The following is a 21,808-nucleotide window of genomic DNA, read 5'->3' on the forward strand; positions in this document are numbered from 1 at the left end:
TCATTTGGAGAGCACTTTATTTGAGGGGGACAATCACATTTAGGACCAAAATGAACCAACTGGTACCAGGGAGAGAGAAATTCTTATAAAAAGTGAATGTGTCCAGGGTAAAATATTTATTTTTTTCCTGAAAAACTAGAAGTGTTGAACATCTTTAAAGGTTTTCTTTCCACAGATATTCCAGTATATTTTTAAACATTTATTCTTCCACAAGACTGCAGCATGGTGCCTGTGGTGTGGTGACTCTCTTGCTCTCACATTCTGGCCCCATGTTACTGTACTGCCTCATAAAGTTGAAGGCAGAAGAGCTGGGTATCCCAAAGACACAAATGCCACCCTCATGTGTACTCAGTGTTCAGAGTAGAGGGGAGGGCACTTTCATCCATGGAGAAAAAGGGGGGAAAAAAAGATATGGAATCCTGGATTCTTTCAACTGATCACTTAGGTAGCCAATTTAATTTTCTGAAAGCGTTTGTGACGGAGAATTGCTTTTTTTAGCTTCCTTGGCATTCTTCTTTACTTTTTTCGGAGCAGTTATCCTGAAAAATAAGACAAGGCAGTTTAGAGAAGCTTTAGTGTGTCCAACTTTTCAACATTTTCTCCCGCTTGTGGCCTTTCCTGAGGCAGATAGTGGCTATTTAGGAAAAATAACAGTAAATCAGATGGGCCCTTGGCCTGATCCAGCAGGGTTTTTCTTAAACACATTTCTGCCCAGCCCACAGGTGTACACATTTAATCCCTGTTGAGTATATGCAATATTGGACAGAAATGGTTTAATAAGAACACCCAACTATAGCAGTTCTTTCATAGCAGTAGTTGCTTGATCAATATGGTACACATTCAACATGCCAATACATCAGTATTTCAATGTATCTCCAGTCAAAACAGCATATTGGGTCTGCAGAAAAGTCCTCCCCACCCCAGACTCCAAGAGCAAACAATGTTGAACTACATGGACTGATGGTTTGGCTCAGTATGAGGGAGCTCCATATGTTTTTAATTTGTTTTTAGCATAGGTAATACAGAGCAACTGGGGTATAAATATGAGCTACAAGGAACAGAGCAACTGTGTGTAGCTGCTTTAATAAACAAAGCCAAAACTAGCTTCAAGAACCCACTTAGAATGCTTTTTTAAATACCAAATAGTGTGCAAATGATACAGCCAGCACTCATGAGCTTGATTTTAAAGATGCTTTTCTCAATCCCAAATCCCTTCAGTACAGTCAGACTTCCTTGCAACTCATGAGAAGAATCATGAGAAAATTCAGGGTAGAAAACCCAGAATGACATATCCAACCCAGTTACATTAGCTCATCTCTGATAAAAGGAGTGATAAGCAGCACAGGAAGGATGGTATGCAAGAGCTTTAGGGATTCTTGGCTTCTCTATTATTCCTGAAAGTAAGGCACAATAAAACCACTGTGTTTATTTGTAATCATTTCCGACTGTCAGGACTGATTGAGCAAAGGAGACCAGATGCCACTGCCATAACTGCCTCCCCCACCCTACGGGAATCTGTCTCTCTCTCCTCTCAAGGTCATCTCCTCCACACCAACTCATCTCCACCAGCAGCTGGGTGGCTGCTATCCAAGAAGCTGCCTAGCAGATGGTGGCTTCAATCCAGTTGTAGGCAGATGTTTACAGAGAATACATCTCAAGGAAAGAGACAGGACAATGAAATAGCCCATCAGCTTGTCATATCCCAAATCATTTCTGAAATCTTGCTCTCCACTGCCAGCTTTTAACACAGGAATGCTCAAGGCCAAGTTCCATCACATGATTTCATCGAACAGAATAGAAAAACAACTACACACCACTCTGTGTCTTAGATAAAGAACATTTAACTTACTTTTTTCTCTTGAGTTTTCGCAGTAACTGAGGAGATGTAAGGATGTGTTCCCTTTCCAAAGGCTTCTTAATCATCTTCTTCTTTTGCTTGCTGAAAACAACACAGGGAGTAGGGAGAACAACTGAAATTTAAAACAAGTTTGTACTTCCTCCTTGGCACTCAAAAGAACAGATGAGGAAAAGGAGAGAAAAGGCAGAGTTTCAGCTAAAAGAGTTTACAATGCAAGCCTAAATGAACTGCAAACTCATATATACCCCTGTCATAACAGCATTTCAGTTGCCCATTTACTGCTAACCACAATTCATCACGACAGCCAAACCATAGAGTGAAATGACTGTTTAAAGTGAGTTCCAAACTGCAGTTTGGAAAGGAAGCACTAACCACAATTTGCCAATTAGGATGCCACAGCAAGTGATAGCTAGTGATAAACAGGAAATCGAAAAAAAGAGATGCCACACACAAGCTCACTGAGGGGCCAATCCTATCCAACTTTACAGCAAAAGTGCAGCCGCAATGCAGCCTCAAGGGAATAAATGTTCCCATACCTTGAGGAGGCCTCAGTGACTGCCGCCCCACTGCAGGATGAAGTGCATGCCCCACTGGCACAGCTGCACTGCACAGAAAAACTGGATAGGATTGGGCCCTGAGAAAGTCTAGAACAGGGGTGTCAAAAATAAGACTCACAGGCCAGATATGGCCCAAAGAAGTGGCTCTTTACTTGGCCACTGTGATAATTGGGCTCTCCATGCACTACCATCAGTTGCTCTCTGTGAAGTGATGCATCAGCAGAAGTGGCACAGCTGAAAGGGCAGAGTTGGAAGAGCCTAATTATCATGCAGGCCACCCTTCCAGCGATGCTGTTTCTGCTAAGGGATCAATGCTGAAAGGGCAGTCTGCATGATAATTAGGCTCTCCCAGCACCGCTTCCGCAGAGACGCTAGGAAGAAGAGATGGAAGGAGGTCTCAGAAAGAGAGGAACGGTACTGGAGGAGAGGCAGACCAAGAAGGGTGGAGAAAGGGAGAAGGAAGAAGGTACCGGGAGATCCCAATCATCACATGGGTGGGCATTTCAGCAATGCTGCTTCTGCCAAGTCACCGCTTTGCAGAGCACCTCTCCGCTGCTGAGCTGAAAAGCAAGGCCTCGGCAGAAGTGATGCTGCCGAAGAGGAGACCTGCAATTGGGCTCTCCCATATCTTGAAAATATGATCAAGATTTGCATATATTGAAGCTAATGAGTTTCTAAGTGAGAAAATGCGCTTATTTCTGGTCACTACCTGCTTAATGGCATCAGTTCCTAGTTAATAACAAGAACGCAGGTGCCATGAATGCCATTCAGCCCACTGTATGAAACAAGTTTGGCATCCCTAGTCTAGAGCTGGATCAGAGTGGACATTTCCAAGGACAAGAGGAGGTGCTGAAGGCCTATAGAAACACCCTAAGGAAACAATGCAAGAGCGATGAAACTCAGTGGTGACAATCACTACACCAGCTCTTGCCTTGAATCCTTTGGAATGGCAGGAATGAACATCAGTTTGCCTTTGCCTTCAAGATCCAAATACATGGGCAACAGCATTGTGTCCCTCAAGTTCCCTCCAACACACACACACACGCACAATTGTTCCTGTTTTTCTGTGTGGCTCAATCCAATACCAACTTACCTTTGCAATTTGTGAAAATGTTTTATGTACTCTGGCACAGGGCAGCCAGCTCGTTGAATAACACTCGCTATGCTTAAAAAGAAGGAAAATAAAACAGACATGAGGGAAAGCAACAGTCACATCCAGCAATTCTCAACTAACTTTAGAAAGTTCGTTTTGGCCTGCAGTTCCAAAGCAGCAAGTTGGAGGTATTTGATAGGGTTCTCAGAATGAAAGAAACCTGAAAGTTTGCTGCTGAATTCCCTACATATCCAAATTCTCGCACAAACAAGAATGAGCAATCTTTTAAGCAAAGCTGCAAAAATGTTTATTGCCCTAGCTCTATTTTCGACAGCATGCCTTAATTGCTCACCACTCGCTCTCACTATGGCAAACTCTGGCTCTGAAGTTCAGGGCAACAGAGATAACAGTAGCATCCCCAACACCTCTTGAAGTCAGGTTTATCCCTGACTTCATGCCAGGTTTTAGAGGCAACTCAAGTGTCTCTCAAGTCCAGCGCCATGTCAGAGTCCAGATCTCAGCCCCTCTGGGCAACTACAAGGTTTTGGTTCACTATAAAAATCAGACAAAAATTTGAGGACACCTAATCCTGGTGGCAGAAAACCTGCTTTGAATGCAGGCAGTTCCAGGTTGAGTACTAGCAGAATCTCCATGTAGGGCTAGGAAAGACCCATCAGTCAGTACAGACAATACACGTTTGTGTCGCTTTGTGATATTCCAACCAATGATGGACCACCTATGCAACAGTTTATCATTGGTGTACTGTAAAGCAGTTACCTTGTGGTTGGTGGTGTCCTTAGGAGGCCCCAGAGGGTCTCCACAGGCTGCAGAATGGCCAGAGGAAGCCTCCGGAAGCTACTTCCAGTTTTCAGAAAACTACTTCCGGTCGGATCCCAAAGGATCTCCTCTATGGAGAACTCGTGCAAGGAAAGCACCCTACAGGTAGACCACAGCTGCGATACAAGGACATCTGCAAGAGGGATCTGAAGGCCTTAGGAGTGGACCTCAACAAGTGGGAAACCCTGTCCTCTGAGCGGCCCGCTTGGAGGCAGGCTGTGCAGCATGGCCTTTCCCAGTTTGAAGAGACACTTGACCAACAGTCTGAGGCTAAGAGGCAAAGAAGGAAGGCCCATAGCCAGGGAGACAGACCAGGGACAGACTGCACTTGCTCCCAGTGTGGAAGGGATTGTCACTCCCGAATTGGCCTTTTCAGCCACACTAGACGCTGTTCCAGAACCACCTTTCAGAGCGTGATACCATAGTCTTTCGAGACTGAAGGTTGCCAACATGACTTCCGGTCTGATTCCAAAAATCAGAAGTAGCTTCTGAGTGCTTCTACAAGCCATTCTGAGGTCCATGGAGGCCCTGTGTGACCCAGAGGAGTCCTCTGGGGCCTCCTACTGCCACCACCATGATTAAGATAATGCATTTTTTCACTTAACAACGGAGTTACTAGAACATAATCCTGCTGTTAAGCAGCACATACCTGTACTAAGCCAGGGGGACGAAGGGTCTGACTCAGCAGAAAGCAACTTTCTTTTTTCTGCAATGCTAGGTACTGGATCGTACATGGTTAGTGCATGTACTGGCCCATGCACAATTTATTCTTAGCTTCCAGTTATCACTGGTGATACACAACAGCAGGAAAGGTCTGTCACTGTGGGAAACCGACTACTAGTAGGGAGGACAACTGGGGGCCGCTTAGCTCCTCTATGCCCCAACACAACCTCCAAATCCAAGAACACCTTCATCATGCATGGATGCACACATCCGGCAATGCAAGTCAACTACCTCCCAAACTGAGACACAGGCAAAAGGTTCTAGTCATGTGAGCAGGAAGAGAGGCTTCTGGCAGAGCCACTCTTATTATTCACCATACATTTTTGCTCACTACACTGCATAAGTCAAGATGTAGAAAAATAGCAGGAAGAAGCTGGGATGCCTAAATGATGAGCTCTACCAATGTTTTTGTTGCTGTGGAGGAAAAGGGGTCAAAGGGGCCCTTGTTTCCAAGGCAGCAAACCCCTAGCCCTAGTTTAAGAGCAAGTTGCCAACCATGGTCCTAAACTGTTACAAGAGTCAACAAGGAGCAAGTGCTGACAACAGCACTAAAGAAGAAAGGTACCTTCGCAGCAATGGTTTGTCATCTTCAGTGAAGAAAGTTATCGCTTTTCCCGTGTGCCCTGCTCTCCCTGTGCGACCTGTCATAGGAGGACACCAATTAAGCATTTCCTCTTCAGCACAGATCAACTTTAAAAATATATTTCTATCCTGCCATTCCCATCCTAATCAAGAAGTACTCAAGGCAGCAATCAAAAAGAAAACCACAAACTCACAGCCAAATACCCAACCCAAATCAGCAGAGAACCATAAAAGCAGAAGTGACAGGGCAGCAATCACTTCTCAAATCAAAACCTGCATCCAAAAAATCTAACCAAATAAATGGGTCTTTAGCTGTGAACAGAGGTGAGGAGAAGGGACAAAGGAGTTGGGCATGGAGTTTGAAGAATATGTTGCAGTTGTGGATAGCCTGCACCGGCAGGGGGTAGGACTCGATGATCTTGGACGTCCCTTTCAACAAAATGATTCTCTTTTTAACATAAAGGCAGATGGAGGTGCCAGGCAAGCTGAATGAATGTCACATTCTGCAATCCTGATGGATCATGGGATACACAGGTTGTTATCAGGTCCAACCAGCTCAGTATTGGTTAGATGCTACACTGACTGGAAGCAGCTTTTCAGGGTTCCAGGTGGGTCTTTCACAGCCCAACCTGGAGGTGAATCCAGGGATTGCACCTGAGGCCTTCTGCATGCAAAGCAGGTGCTCTGTCACTGAGCACTGCCCCTTCTTCATGTGCAACCCTACTCTGAAAAACCAGTGCCAGTCAATAGCAAAGTCTTTCTATAGTTTGCTCCCAGAAATTCTTTTGATGCAAGACGCTGAGGAATGACCCAAGGTTCTCATGCATCCAAGTAAACTGACATAATTTTAAAACCAGACTTAATTTGAAACCACTGCAATAAAGACAACATGAAAGTCTTCCAACTCACCTATCCGGTGGATATATTCCACAGAACTACTTGGGAAGTCAAAGTTTATGACCATATTCACTCCCTTGAAGTCGATCCCCCTTGCCAGCAAAGCAGTACAGATGAGGACCCAAATCTTTCCTGCTCTGAAGTTGTGGACAACATTCTCCCTCTAGGGAAACCAAAAGTAGCATCATCCACTTGAACCTGGCACGGTGAAGATACACAAGTGCTGGCACTGCATTGCTACCTGGTTGCCTGCTCTTTCTGATCCCATTTCTGTGCCTTTATCTTCAAATTAATTAGCGGCAAGTTCAGGAGAGACAAGGAGAATTACTTCATGGAACATGTAATTAACTTGTGGTATTTATTATCAGAAGGTATGGCAGCAGATAGTAGCTTGGGAAAAAAACAAGGAGGAACAATCCCCAACAGACCTAACAGGCACAGCAGCTAAACAAGACCTGCAGGTTCAGAGGCAGGGTACATTTGAATATCAGTTGTCAGGCTCAAAACATCCTGAGGATGGCTGTTGCCATCACAACCTGCTTGCAAGATTCTCAAAGGCCTCTGGCTGACTAGAAAAACAGGACTATGCTAGATGCACGTTTGGTCTGATCCAGCAGGGTGCTTCGTTTGTTCACTCCTGCTCAAACAACTCTGGAAAGCTACCTAGTGCCAATCCAGCACAGTTATATCCCCCACCAAGCCACTGAAAACACACACAGGCCAAGGTTTTTATTCAACCCCTATGCATTTTAAACAGCACTTGGACTGAACGTACAGTATTAGTGAAGGCCTGTGGAATGGACGTTTTCAACACTGGCATTTTTGCAGAGCCTTCAGCCATCACTGTTCAGCTATCCAAGCGAGGAGATGGTCTGCCCCAGGAACAAACACATCTGGTGCCACCTGGTCCTAGTTGCTGGCTAGCCACACTTGTGTGCCTTTTTCCCCCTGGGCCACTGCAGAAATATTAAAGAACTTGAAGCAATAATGGCAACAAATCTATTATCAGTTTTCTTATTATTTTGTTTACTGTTGATTCTGCAATTTCAGTGTATTTTAATCATGACAGGAAGCCTCTTTGAGGAATGCTGCGAGAGGAAGTCTAATTTAACAAATGTAAGTCTGTTTATATTTGCACCCCTCCCCTCACGTAGGCAGCAGCATGAAAGATGCCTCAAAGCAAGAATGAGCATAGAAGCTGAAGGGAACTTATGGTGGTTCTAAAGTCACCTATCTGGGCAAAGTTGGAAAATAAACTCTTATTTTTCTTTCCAAGCTAGCTAAGAACATAAGAAGAGCCTTGCTGGATCAGGTCAAAGGCCCATCTAGTTCAGCTTCCAGTATCTCACAATGGCCCACCAGAGGGAGCACACAAGGCAACAAGAGACCTGCATCCTGTCCCATCTTCAATTTTCCACATCACACTGCAGCTGACAAGGCTTCAGTCTCTGGCCCATTACGCTCTCAGTCTGTTTTGTAAGAGCCAGTTCTTAAGCCATTTTCCCTAACTCTTGCACACTCAATAGAAGATCCAAATTCTCTCTTAAAATAAATATTCAGGATTTTGCCAGGATGAGCAACAAAAAACCCACAAAGGTGTTTTATGCACTCCACCATGCCCAACTCTTACCTGCTGTTGGGTTCTGTCTGCATGAATGACATCCACATTGATGCCTTCATAAATAAGCTCATGGAAAAGCTCTTTTGCCCGTTCAATAGACTGAACAAAGACCAAGACAGGAGGCGTGAAACCCTGGAATGAAAGAGGGAGAATAAAGGAAGCCAGCAAGCTCAAATTAGACGGTTGACCAAATGTGAAAAGAACCTGGACATGTTTGTGGAGAACTGTCAAAGCAAGACAGCCAGGAAGTATCCTCACAGGCAGGCTTTGTTAACAGGCTGCTGAAAGCTTCTTTGAATGAAGGGCTCCATTACTTCCTCTCAGGGCCAGTCCATTCATGAGGCTGACTAAAATGGTAGCCCCAGACAGTAGATTGGAAGGGGGCACCCACCTTCCTCTGCCTATTGATCTCCACTACTGGAAATGCTGTGGAGAGGAGCGTGGTGGGCTAGAGTGTCTCCTCTGCTCCATACTTAGTCTTCTGCTCCATCCCTCTGTTTTTTTCAGATCCAGAGGTACTGTACTGTACTCCTCTGCATTAGGAGGTACAGAGGCTGGCACATTGCTAGGTAAGGGTTGGGGCAGCATTTGGCACCCCACCTCAGGCACCAAGAGGTCCTGGGCAAGTCTTGCTCTCTCGACTGCTGGTACAAAGATTACATATAAAACTGCCTTATCCTGGTAGCTCATCTAAGTTCAGTATTTGACAACACCAAATGGTGGCAGCTCTTCACATTTAAGATGGGTCTTTTCTAGCCCTGGCTGGAGATGCTATGGACTGAACTGTAGGGGGCTGTACCAGAGCTGCTTGTTTTCAGAAGAGCTTGCTGCACTCGGATCATTTCTGTAGAGAAGCATTTGAAACCAGCATTCTCACCTCCACCCTAATGTTTGAAGCAATGTGGTTCATGATATCACCTTAATCTATTGCCAGAATAGAGTCAGCCTCAGATTTATAAGCAAGCATAGTAACTAAGAAAAAGATAGTAATTCAAAGCTACCTTTTTCACAAGGTCTCTCACAGCCAGCAACTTCCCTGTTTCTGATCCAACAAACACGAGTTCTTGGTCAACTGTCTCAGCTGCAGAGTTTCTGAAATCAAAACAAGGAAGCCACATTAGTTTGGAGACTGGCAATAATGGAGTTTGGAGACTGGCAATTTAAGTGCCATTAAATTCAAAGGGGTTTACTTCTGATTAGACACCCAGAGAATTGTACCGCCTGATGCCCAGCTAAAAATCAGGAACCCACAATGAGAAAGAGACAGCAATTGTTCCCCACCACTCACCTTGCTCCAATCGAGACAGAAATTATGTTGTCAAGGTTGAGTTTACACCATTGCTCTACATCATGTGCAAAGGTTGCACTGAACATGGCTCTCCTGACAACAGGGGATGTGCATGCCAGGAAGATGGTGGCCAACTGATCTCGGAATCCTGTCTTTCCATCTTCAAATAACTTGTCTGACTCATCAACCACCAACCACTCAACCCTAGGGCAGAGCAGAATGTTGCAGTTAATAACTTAAAAGAACGACATAAGCCTGAATATACATAACAGTGTACTCCAGCAAGGACCATCTGGAAAACTGAGGACAATTGCTCATAATAGGTATTCATATCACCCTCCCCCACTTCCTCCAAGGAGCATAGGTCAACAAACATTGTTACCCTCCACCTTTTTATTCTCACAACAGGTTAGGCTGAGTTAGTGACTAGCCCCAAGTCATCATGGTTAAAGGGAGCAGAGAACTTATTTCTCCTAGCTCCTAGTCTGGCACTTTCATAATAGAGTAACTGTTACGTGAAAATCCCCGTTTTCCTTTTAAGTTGTGATTTTATATCTAGTTATTATGGACTAAATATCATATGGGCCAAGCAAACAGGCCCAAGTTCCAAAAACCCTGGTAAAAGTCACAAGTTTACACAAACTCCAGCTCTCCATGCACACAGCAGCAAAGACTTTAGCAGCAAAGTTTAAAGAGTAAATTGTTGTCTCAATCACTGTAAATCGCTGCTTAAGTGTTTCTTATTGTAAATCAATCACTGCGTATTGTGTAAGTTTCCCTAGTCAGGGAAACCAGCCATTAGACCCATTGAATTCTGCTGATAATAGACATCATGTCTCCAAATTCCCCGCAGGGGCAACAGAAAGCAAGCTACCCCCTCCCCAGGAGGCCAGTCATGGCTGACACCTGATCATCCTGTTTTTCTTGCATGCTCCACGTGCCCCACTGTGTGTAGTGAGCAAGCGCATCAGATCAGCTCTAGGCCACGTCCGGGTCATTCAGGTCAGCATCCAGGTCAGCAAAAACCCTTTTAAGAGAAGGCTGGCACATGCTAGCTCTCTCTCTGGCTGCCCCTCCAAGGCAGAGGTCCTCCTTCCAGGACTTCCCCCCCCATCCATCTGCTCCTCAGGACAGGTAACTATATCTGCGTCTGGAACCTTTTCCCTTCTTCCCCCCCCCCCCATTTTCTCCCCTTCTCTCCCATCTTTAGTTAGCAACTGGGATTGGCAGACCAGGGACCCCTAAAATCCTTCCCTACAAATTTCCCTTTTCCTAATTTCCTTGGATGCACCAAATACTTTTCACATGCAACCACCATAAAGCTAGGTACACTAGATGCAAGTACTAGGTACCAAGAAACATATAGTTACCATTTTCCATGTGCATTATGTATACCTGTGTGTTTTTGCAATAAAAATATAATCCTATTGAAAGTTATCTTTCTCCCAGTCTCTCTTCAAGCTAAAAAGGAATTTCTTTGCATTACGCTGTCTTGTTATCTAGTCTGCGATCCTGAAGTTTCCAAAAAGGGTAGTATATTAATTCCCCTAAACAAAACAGCCTTTTTGGTAACATAACAGGGTGCTGGATGGATGGTGCAAAATGGAACTAGGGGTTCCATTTCCCATTCAGTTATAAAGCTCAACTACCGTTTCTCAGGACAGTTGTGAGCATAGGAAAGAGCACAATGTAAGCTACTCTGAGTTTCATGGAAGGTGGGCAGGATAAAACCAAACACAAACAATTTTGGATGAATGCAGCCAACCTAATTGGCTTATCTTGTAGTAAATATGTCTAATGGGCAGGGACTCAAGGAATTTGCTTAATGATAGGAAGTCTGATATTTACCTGGACAGGTCTATTGCAGGAGGGTCTTGTTTCAGCAGATAAATAAGTCTGTTTGGAGTAGTCACCAGTATATCTGTAGGAAAACATGTGCACACGTGTGAAAACCATCAGAAGGAATGAGTGGATACAGAAGACTGAATCTGAACAATGAATATGGACATATAGCCAATTTACCAAATTTCTGAGAGGATTTTGGCCCAAACTTCTTTGCAGCCTCGGCAGCTTTGTGAATCATATGTATCCTGAAACCAGTTCCCTCTGACAGCTTAACCAGCTCTCTGTGAATCTAAATGCAGAGGAACAAAACAAAAATGAACAAAGATGCAAAAATTAACACATCAGTATCTACAGATTCAAAGTTCTTTCTGGAAGGAGAAAGAACAAGCCACAGGCAACAAAGTCAACTACTAGCACAGCATATACTCTGAAGCACCAATCCCAATCATTGCCAATTCAATGTACTCAAGTTACAAGGCTGGCAAAGGCATAATAAATAGCTATTATTCTTAGACATTAGCATTGATCATGTTTCTCTCTCACATTTTCTTTGGGAAGTGAAATGATTTATGTAGGTCTCCCTTCCAGGCACTCTCCAAGCTAACTTCTGATTAGTTTAACTGCATATATACACTCCCCCACCACTACCAAGCAAAATGTATGGCAATAGGTAAATTATCATACCTGGCTAGCCAGCTCCTGTGTGGGTGATATTATAAGAGCTCTAAAGCCCTTGTTGGTTGGTTGTTTCAGGTGCGTTAAAATAGGAATGCTAAAAGCCAATGTCTTTCCGGAGCCAGTGGGGGCACATGCCAGAAGTTCACAACCCTGGAGGGAAGTAGGCAAAGGACAGGAAAGGAAAAATACAGAATAAGGTAAGGCAGGTAACTATCTAGCCTTAAAAGCCATGCCATGAACAAACCAGTCATGCACCAAACTGAAACAAAACATACGACATCAGCATTGGCATGGCAGATAAAGAACACTGAAAAGACATATTTACCATAGATACTCAGGTATAGTTAACTTTTATTCTCCTTCCTTCTGCTTCAGCCTGGTTCTGCTTGGCAAATGTTTGCAAAGCAGGTCTGTTTTTTGAAACACCAGGATGGGACCCTCCTTCCCAGGCTACAATTCAGTGCACCATTACTTAAGAATAACACCCATGGAAAGCAGTGGGTCTACTTCTGAGTAAAAAGGGTTGCAAATATCTCATCTCTCTGCTGTGAATTGAATTGCACTCTCTCAGTTATGTGTTATGGGTTGTATGTAGAGCTTCTGGCTTAACAAACCAGACACCTTAAAGGTGGATTTGATTCATGGTTCTCCTCATGTCCACCTTAAAGGTGGATTTGATTCATGGATCTCCTGCAGTGGTTCCCAACCTTTTTCACTTGCATATCCCTTGGCAGCCCATTTCCATAAATTGTTCCCTTCATATTACCAAAATGTTTGTAATAATACAAGCCCTCATCTCCTATCTATGAAAACTCAGACTTCATGTATTCATCACAGCGTTTTCTCTTTTTAGCTGTTTGAGGAACAGAAGACTCTGCTTTTGCACTGTTTTGCACCAGAAGTGTGCTGAGAAATTCTGGCTGATTGATCACTTTTCATATTATGTTTCAGCTTTTTTACTGTGCTGGTTTTCAATCACTGGTTCATACATGAATTGATGACCAAAAACTAGCTATTGATGGGGCTTTCACAGCCAACTAGTTACCTCCCTTCCTGCCTTGCAAGGCATTCTGGAGCACGGCCTTTTTCTGCCATTCTTTTTCAAGTACCCCTAACAGTCCTGTGGAGTGTCCCTGGGAGTACGTGAATACCAGGTTGGGAACCACTATTTTACTGGTATGTAGTTTACAGTGCACTTACTCTGATAGTGTTTACAAAAAGGTGCTGAAGACCAAAATTTTAAAAAGAATAAAAATTTATCTTATGATCTTTCACTATGTTTTTAATAAATTAGAGACTACAGTTCTTAAGCAACAATTAGTGGTAGGTTATTTTTCAGGATCAGGCCTTGGGTAAAATCAGACAAAACTATAGTCAGACACCCCCCTAAGTTTAACCCCCCCAACTTATCCAAGGGTCATAGAAAATTCTATGATTGTTGGCTCAAAAACCTGCCCTCAACTTATCTGTGGGGTTGACTTGTGAGACAAGTGTCTGCTGTCGTCATTGTATTTAAAATTTCTTATGTGCTCAATAGTACACAAACGCTTTTTGTAACAATTTCCTACAACCTCAAAATACCCTTGCAAAATAGGTTGCACCAGCTATCCCACTGGGCGAACCAAGATGTCCAACTACAAGCCAGGCTGTGTTCAAGCAAGAATGTGAACCTAGTACTTGCTAGCCAAAGTCTGACTCCTTTAGCTGCTCTTTCAAAGTATTTCAAACAGGGCCCACCAGATACAGGTAATCAAGCAGCACATCTCTCTTACAAAGGAGCTGTTCATACACAGGGACTCTTATGGCTGAAATACTGAACACGTACAATTTGTACAATCGAAGTACATAGGAAGGCCTTGCATACGTGGAGCTTCAGATCATTTCATTTTAAAGTCGAGATGCTCTAGTATATGCACACTGCTCCTATATAAGGAGGACCTTATATCATTCCAGTGTCATGGAGGGGGAAGAAGCACTGCACGTGCAGAACCATCTCCACCAATGTAGTGAGTGGTGCTTACTCAGAAATTCAATGAGCATGACCATGGCAGATGCAAGGTTCAAGGACGTTGTGTACAAGCTACATAAACATTTATCGTATGGTAAACGAGAACTACAACACACATGAAGCATAACAGGAATCGCCTGCATCTGAATTGGTGTGGGGGCCTGGAATCCAAAGGCTTCAATATTCTGCATGATCTTTGAGTGGATTTTGTATTCTTCTCTGAGCTGGTCAAATGTAGCAATAGGTTCTGGAAGATCTGTTCCCTGGATGTAGATCTTATGCTTGTTTCTGAAATGGTTGATCTGGAAAAATCAGAAGATATGCGTACACGTTAACATGGAATTCTGCTCAAGAACAAAATCTTATCCCGGTTCTTCCTTGGTGAACAGATTAAGCCACAAGGACTACACAAGAGATTCTTCAGGGGCAAACTTCCTGCTTTATATAGCCATAACTAACAGCACTTTGAACAGGCACTCTCGTTAAAGTGCTTCTCTTCTGCAAACTGGGCTAAGAGACACTTTTTAAGTAGTGCTTCTCTTTAGTGGAGAGCACAAATGCCCCTCCATTCCAACATTCCATCCCTCCCAGTGGCTGCTACTGGGGTCTCCTTTGTGGTGTTTGGGTTGGGGGGGCCTTTGGGATACGGAACCATCTTTTCATGTTTTTACTATGTAAGTCACCTTGTTAAAAAGCACTGTATGGGTATTTATCATCATAATGCAACTAGCTATGGTACAGGTAACATTCTAAGCGGCCCTATTGTGGCCAGTTTATACAATCCTACTTTGAAATGGACAGTTTGATAGATAATAATAAGAATTCCTGGGCAATGATTTGATCTCTTCCCCAAATGACATCCTGTGACATCCTTCCCCAAGAGCTAGCAAACCTACCAATATTGGTATTGATGTCAGTGCTGATTATGGGATGGGAGGTTAGTCAAGACCCCCAATCTTGCAACTACCTGCTGCACCTCAATTCACTTTGATCTCCAAATTCACTCTTCAAACTTGTAAACAGATGTCCAAGCATCTGCCAATTCCCAGTGGAATGTGCCTTGTATATTTCATATCATGGTATTGGATTAACAAGTATCCCCCCCCACCCCATTTTTTACTACTATTTTTGAGAGCCATTGAATACCATGCAAATGACTTGCCAAAAGAGAGACCTCACCTTCTGTTGTCTGGCTTGTTTCAATTTCTCTGCAGTGGGCTGCTTCTCCCCCTTGTTTTTTGGTGCGCCAAGCTTTGCTTCCAGAGCAGCCATCCAAAATATCCCATCATTTTCAGTACTAGAAACAACTGGAAGAGATGGAAGTAAGCAACCCTTTACTGTGTAACTGCCACCTAAGAAACCCTAGCGCCTTTAATTGTGTTGTGACTCGGTCATCTGTACACCTTGACCACATGGCAAATTGATACAGATATAGGATGCTACCTCATCCTGAATCAGACCTTTGGGCCAGCAACCTCACTATTGCCTACAATGACTGGCAGTTGCTCTCCAAATCTCAGGTGAACCTTTCTTAGCTGTGCCTAAATGCCAGGGATGGAAGCTGGGACCCTTGCCATGCACAGTGTGTGCTCTGCCACTGAGCATTATTCCAGTCCAACAAATGTATTGCAATGGGAAGCAGATGCTGCAGTGTCTTAAAGTGCAACATCCATTGAAAATTGCTGTTTACACCTGATGGATGTCTAAATGACATTCTAGTTCAAAGTGCAGCATATCTGATTTTTAGAGAGAGTTCTCTCCGTTACCTTCTGTCGTTTTCTTCTTTTTCTTCCCTGGAATGCTGTGGCCGTCTCTTTTTCTCTTTTTTACAGTCCCTGCACATTCACTTGCTTCACCTTCATTGAGCAATCCGAGTTGCTCGTTCGTTTCAGTTTGGGATCCATTTCTTCGTATGCTGTTCTCAGGAGTGTTTGGAAGCTCTTTGTTTTTGCCAGCAAAAAAATCAAGTTCTCCCAGAACCTGAGATGCTCCGACCTCCTTGTCTTTTGTTCTGATCACCTGTACTTAAAACAGATTCACATCATTCCTGGTGCAGAATTAAACGCAACTGCAGTTCCCCAGAGCTCTTATTTTTCTCCTTGATCAAAAAGTACTGGTTCATTTCAATTGTGAAGGATTCTCTGCTCCCATACAAACTGGCCCAAGAGTTGCAGGAGCGGAGATTTGTGACTCGACTGGAGTCAAGCCATGCTGGACTTGCCCATCTCTACTTAACAGTAGGACCTTGAGGCATGTGCAGAGTGCATTCTCCTCCACACAAGTGAGGCCCAAGCAGGGATGGATCCAAGGGGGGGTAGTATGGGTGTGTGGACTCCCCCCAAATTGTCTGCCAGCAGGCAAGGGCACCCGTTGGGCCAGGGAAGTAAAACTGGGTGCCAACAAAACACCCACTGGGTGGGTGCTGGTGAGATTGGCTGGAATGGGAGCCCAGGTCTACCCAGCCAGCAAGCCTTGGTCATAGAGGGCATCAAGTTCAACTGGGAGCCCAGGTCTACCTGCCTGGTTGACCTGGGCTCTGGAGCTGGTAGTGCTCATGCCCCCCCCCCTGCAAACACTGGATCTGCCCCTGGGTCCTGGGAGGGGGCTTCAGACAGGGAGGGAGCTGAGTCCTCAGGGTATAGTGCTGGCTGTCTTCCTTCCTCCCGCCCCCCGCCTAGCCTCCTTCCTCTCACTCCCTCCTGTCTCCCCCTGTCCACCCCACTTGCCCCCCAGTCCCCCTCCTCTCGCCCCCGTCTACCCCACTTACCCTTCCCCAGCTCCCCAGCCTTCCCTCCGCTTGCCCCTCCTCTCTCCCCCTGACCACCCCATTTGCCCCCCAGTCCCCCTCCTTTCGCCCCCGTCCTCCCCATGACCCTTTTCTCTCTCCCCCAGTCCTCCCCCCTTGCCCCCGCCCTTCCTCCCCTGCCCCCCACGCCAAGCCCCGCACCTTGAAGCGCTCGGCATCCCCCCTGAAGCGCTTCACGTCGAAGCGAGCGCCGGCCCCGAGCCTCCGAAAGAGCTCGTGGGAGTCCATGCGAGCTTCCTCCTTCCCGGCATGCACCGCCTCCAGGCCTCGCGTTGCCCAGCAACGCAGAGCCAGCCAGCGGCCAAGGAAGCCGGAAGCGAGGAGAGACGCTTCCGCCAGGGTACGCACCGTCGCGGGACCATCGAGATGGCGCCGGCCAGAGCGACACGCCTTGCCATCGAGCTTCCAGGGCATAGAGGCTCAGATGCTCAAGGCATAAACTTCCGGGTTCCATTCTGCAGACGCCATGTGCGTGGCGAGGGAACCCGGAAGTGAGTTACACGCGCTCCCGAATAGTTTTCAAAGGTGTCGTCGGAGCGTCTCCAGGGAACGCAGTTCAGGCCCCGCCAAACCCGCCCTCCGTCTCTGCGAGAACCGGCGCCTTCCGCGCTCTCGCTTGGGAGCCGGAGGTGCCTCGTGCTCTTGCTGGGCCTCCGCCTCTTGGGCTGCTTACTCGGGAGCGCCTCCGCCCCAGGCGTTCGCGGCCGCTCTTCCGCCCACCGCCGCTGGGGGCGCCGGCGCGCTGCGAAGGGACGCGGAGCTGGGGCTAGAGAGCGACAGTCGCAACTAAATATAAGACGCACGATGATTGTAGCGCAATAAAATATTATTATCTCGTTTATAGTCCGCCTTTCCTTTCCCCTTTTAAAATAATATATATTTACAACATATATATAAATATATATTATTTATATACATCTATATATTTATATTTTATTTTATATTATATTATAAATAAAATATATTATAATTTTATAATTATATAAAATATATTATAATTATAAAATATATTATTTTATATTAATAATATTAATATTATTAATATTATATATATATATATATATATATATTTATAACATACAAAATCAGAATGCAACACATAAAACAACTGAAGTCTCAACTGAAAAAACCTTCTAACAAAGAAGACAGAAAAAAGAATATATGTATATACATCTGTATACATATACATACATACATATAAATACATGAGTGACATATATATAGCTCTCTCTCTCTCTCTCTCTCTCTCTCTCTCTCTCTCTCTCTCTCTCGTGGTTTACAGTGCTCCATAATAAAGTACAAAATATAACAGGTAAGAAGCATTTTAAAAAAAAACAAACATTAATTTTAACATTAAACAGTGAGACATAAAAACAAAAAACAAACATATCACTTGGGGGAACAAATGAGCCCAGGGAGGGAGGCACTCAGTACTTCAGAGGGGCAGAGGGCCCATATCTACTCAGCAACCGAATGCCGGACAAAACAGGTGTGTTTTGAGTCCTCTCTGAAAAGCCATGAGGGAGGGAGCAGTTTCCAGTTACCCTGGAAGGGAATTCCATAGCTGTGAAGCCACTACTGCAGAGAAGTCTTGCCCCTGAGCTGCCACCCCTCTCACTTGGGACAGAGGCGGCACCTGTAGAAGAGCCCTCTCAGATGACCTAAGAGGGTGGGCTAGAATGCATGGAAGAAGACGGTCTTTCGGACAGCCTGGACCCAAATCACATCCCTTATTCCAGAACAGTTCCACTGAGATCCATTTCACCAGAAATTTATTCTGCATTAATTCTGCAATCATTTCTAAAGCACTTTGCTTTCCTGTGTACGAGTGACTTTTTCGGCTCCTCCCACATTTCTCATAAACTGAAAGTCGAGATCTGACATGCGAATCACAAATAATAAATGGAATGTACGTAACATTCTTTGTAAACGACCTAAAACAATTGCAAGGGCAACTGCTGGTTTGTTGGGACGCTGGCAAGAGCTGCAACTCCACGTGATGACAAATGCCTACCAGCTTCCATAATTGTGAACATTTCTACTGTACAGCAAAACATTTGTGCTGCTAAGCTGAATTGTCACCATGATACATGAATTTCCCAAGGCTGCCCAGTGAATCAGTGGCAAAGATTCTGCAGCGTTCCTATGTGAGACTTCAACACTTCCCTTTGTTGAGCACCGCAAGAGGCTCCCTCACATCTTAATCCAGGGAGCTGCCAATTATGAATTCAGCAACAGGTGCCACACACCCCATGTTGGACCTGGCACAGTGTGGCTTTGCAGCTGGGAAAAGCAAACAAGATTTATAGCAATCAGCAATAATTTTCATGAGGATTTAATCCAATTATTTCAAAAATTTTAACAATTAAACATGGGCGAAGGCTTTCTGATCTGGCAACACTGCATCAAAATGACTAGAGAGGTTGATGCTGATGCTGGCTGGAATGGGATCAATAGCAGACATATTCATTAATTCCCATCTATTAAAGTGGCACATTTATTCTCAAATATACATCCTTGTCTTGTAGCAGCTAATAGTGATTCTATGGGCAACAAAATGCAAAGAACAAAGCAGCATAAACATCTAATATGGTGGTTCTCAAACTTCTTAACACCAAGATTAGAAGGACAATCTGACAGACCAGAAGTGATGTCATTAACCTGGAAGTGATGGCATGGCTGGAAGTGACATCATCAATTTAGACTTCAACCCTAAGCCATGGCCAGCCAAAGGTCCCATTACACAGTGCACTCATGCTGTTATTTTGCATAGCTTGGAATTCAAACATTCCAGCTCAGAAGTCAAAGCAAACCATAGACTTGGATCCTTCTCCAACCATATAGCCGCCCCCCCCCCACACTTTCCAGCATCCCATCTTCCCACCTATTCAGGGCAAAGCAAAGCACCATGCCTCTCGCTCACCTGGAGCCCTGCCCTGCCCCACCCAGCAACTCTGTACCCTGTATTTTCAGCCCTGTATTTTCAATGGCAGCTGCGCTAGGTGCTACACGACCCATCTGAAACTGGCTTGCGACCCGCTTAGTGGGTCCCGCTCCACAGTTTGAGAAACAATGAGACATTGAGATATATGTATTTTTTTTTAATGGCACTTTTTGATCTGCGCTGGCACTATACCATGGGCAGAGGAGAGATTCTGTTCCTGATGTGATAATCATGGGCGAAGATACATAGAATCAAAGTTGCTATTTAAGCCAGACAGAGCACCCAAAACATGGGCTTAACAATGAGCATCAATTGTAAAATCAGCTGACGGGAATATTCCAGGCTTCCCTTGTGCTCCACCTTGCTGAATAGATTTATTGAGTAAGTGATGGATCCTCCCTGTGCATCAGAGATGATTTATAGATCTTTGTTACACAAATGCCCCCTGCATTCTTCCTTGTACCTTGCCACAGTCATTAGTCATTGCGTTAAATGAAGATCAGGCAAGTGAACTCTGGTTAATGACCCTAACAGAATTCATTTGGAGTTCCTCTCTTGTGATTTCTCTTTGTTTACTGTATAAAGAAAATAAAAAGGGGGGGGGGTTGAAGAGGGTTGCAATGGAAGAGAAAATTGTCCCTAGTAACACTGTTTTCGGGTGAGGTGCCTGCCCAAGGCCTTCCTATCAACCCTCTTGTTCTCTTCCCCCATAGAAAAGTCAAAAGGTTGGCAGAGGAAGGGACCATTAATCAGAAAGATGCAGACTGCAAGGGAGGAAAGAGCTGGTGCCATTTTTCATCTGACTGCCTGTTATTACAGCAGCCAACGTTAACAGGGACAGATCATTTCCTTAAATCTTCCCATCAAAGTGATCAGCACCTGTTTTAATTACCTTCTGTAGATCTCGGTAGGGTAGGGGAGCCACCTTTTTTTCTTAGTTCTGCTCCTGTGCATTTCACATTAGATCAACATTCAGAAATGTAGCAGTGGTGGGTAATGTGTTCCTGCCAATTGTCAGAGGGGGAGATGTTTTGTCCTGTCATTACAGCAAACAAAAAAGGAGTCTTGTGACAACTCAAAGGCTAACATATTTGTAATGCCAGAAGGTACGTATTGTGGACCTGAGTCCACATCGGATGCATGAATCAGAAAATTGGATTTAATTAGTTTCAGACTCAATCCAGACCAAAGTCCTGGTGCTTGTGCCCCCACCTTCCCCCAGATTTGCACCTTGCCCAGGTTAAAATGGTAGACTCCATGACCAGGATGGGGGCAAAGCCAGGCAGAGAGAGAGAGAGAGAGAGAGAGAGAGAGAGAGACCTTCCTTGAAAATGTCCCTCCCTATTGCGTGGAAACCCCCCCCTCCAGTAAAACTAGGCTGTCATGTGTAACTGGGGTAATGCTCTGAGTTAAACTAACAACTGGCAGGTGAAGAGTTCAAACATAAAATAAAAGGGAAGGGGGTACAATAATCCGAAGAGGAAGAACAAGCAGACATAAAGGGCTTTGGAACTACCCAGGTGCAGAACTTAGCAAAAATACTAGAAGGAAATTATAGTCAAACTTCAAAAAAAATCACTGGTATGACCGAGTCTCTGTTCCTCTCTCCAAAGCAGCCACGCCAGAACATACATGAGCATCCTTGGGCTTGACCTGAAGTAATCTAGGTTTGATGAGATCATTGCGCCATCCAATTGGATGTTTTATGACCACCCGGGCATCCACCTGACCACCCAGGCAGGTGGATTGGCTAGGAATTATTGTTCTTGCTGATGCAACAAGCAGTTCACAAAGTGGCTTGTCTGCCTGGTCATGCAGTCCTTCTATAGTAGGTGATGATTTTACAGTGTCTCAGAGAAGCCTCCTCCCTATTGAATCTTATGCAGAGGCATTCTTTAAGGGAAACATATGCAGGAAAAAGAAGGGGAGCTCCATCAACACTGTGGGTTCCTAGGAGCTCAAGGCCTTTGGCCGATGAGTTTATCAAATGTGGAAAAATATTATGATTTGCAATGAACCCCCTCACTAGGGCCCAAGTCCCACTGAACTTAATGGAACATGCTTCTAAGGA

The 21,808-nt window shown here is 44.7% G+C and overlaps 1 protein-coding gene across 1 annotated transcript; it reads right to left on the reverse strand.

The window, feature by feature from the left end:
* DDX52 (DExD-box helicase 52) lies at nt 1-17,070 on the reverse strand. The gene is made up of 15 exons (XM_066635379.1): nt 16,935-17,070; nt 15,754-16,006; nt 15,167-15,294; nt 14,104-14,289; nt 11,986-12,129; nt 11,479-11,590; nt 11,305-11,377; nt 9,457-9,660; nt 9,170-9,260; nt 8,178-8,300; nt 6,560-6,710; nt 5,634-5,709; nt 3,509-3,580; nt 1,850-1,939; nt 1-539 (listed from the first exon to the last, which is right to left on the reverse strand). Exons 1-15 carry the CDS (start codon nt 17,019-17,021, stop codon nt 455-457), a joined length of 1,875 nt encoding a protein of 624 aa, XP_066491476.1. The 5' UTR covers nt 17,022-17,070; the 3' UTR covers nt 1-454.
* Nucleotides 17,071-21,808: the final 4,738 nt, after the last annotated feature.

This window comes from Tiliqua scincoides, chromosome 8 (genome assembly GCF_035046505.1).
Source record: "Tiliqua scincoides isolate rTilSci1 chromosome 8, rTilSci1.hap2, whole genome shotgun sequence".
Classification (NCBI taxonomy): domain Eukaryota; kingdom Metazoa; phylum Chordata; class Lepidosauria; order Squamata; family Scincidae; genus Tiliqua; species Tiliqua scincoides.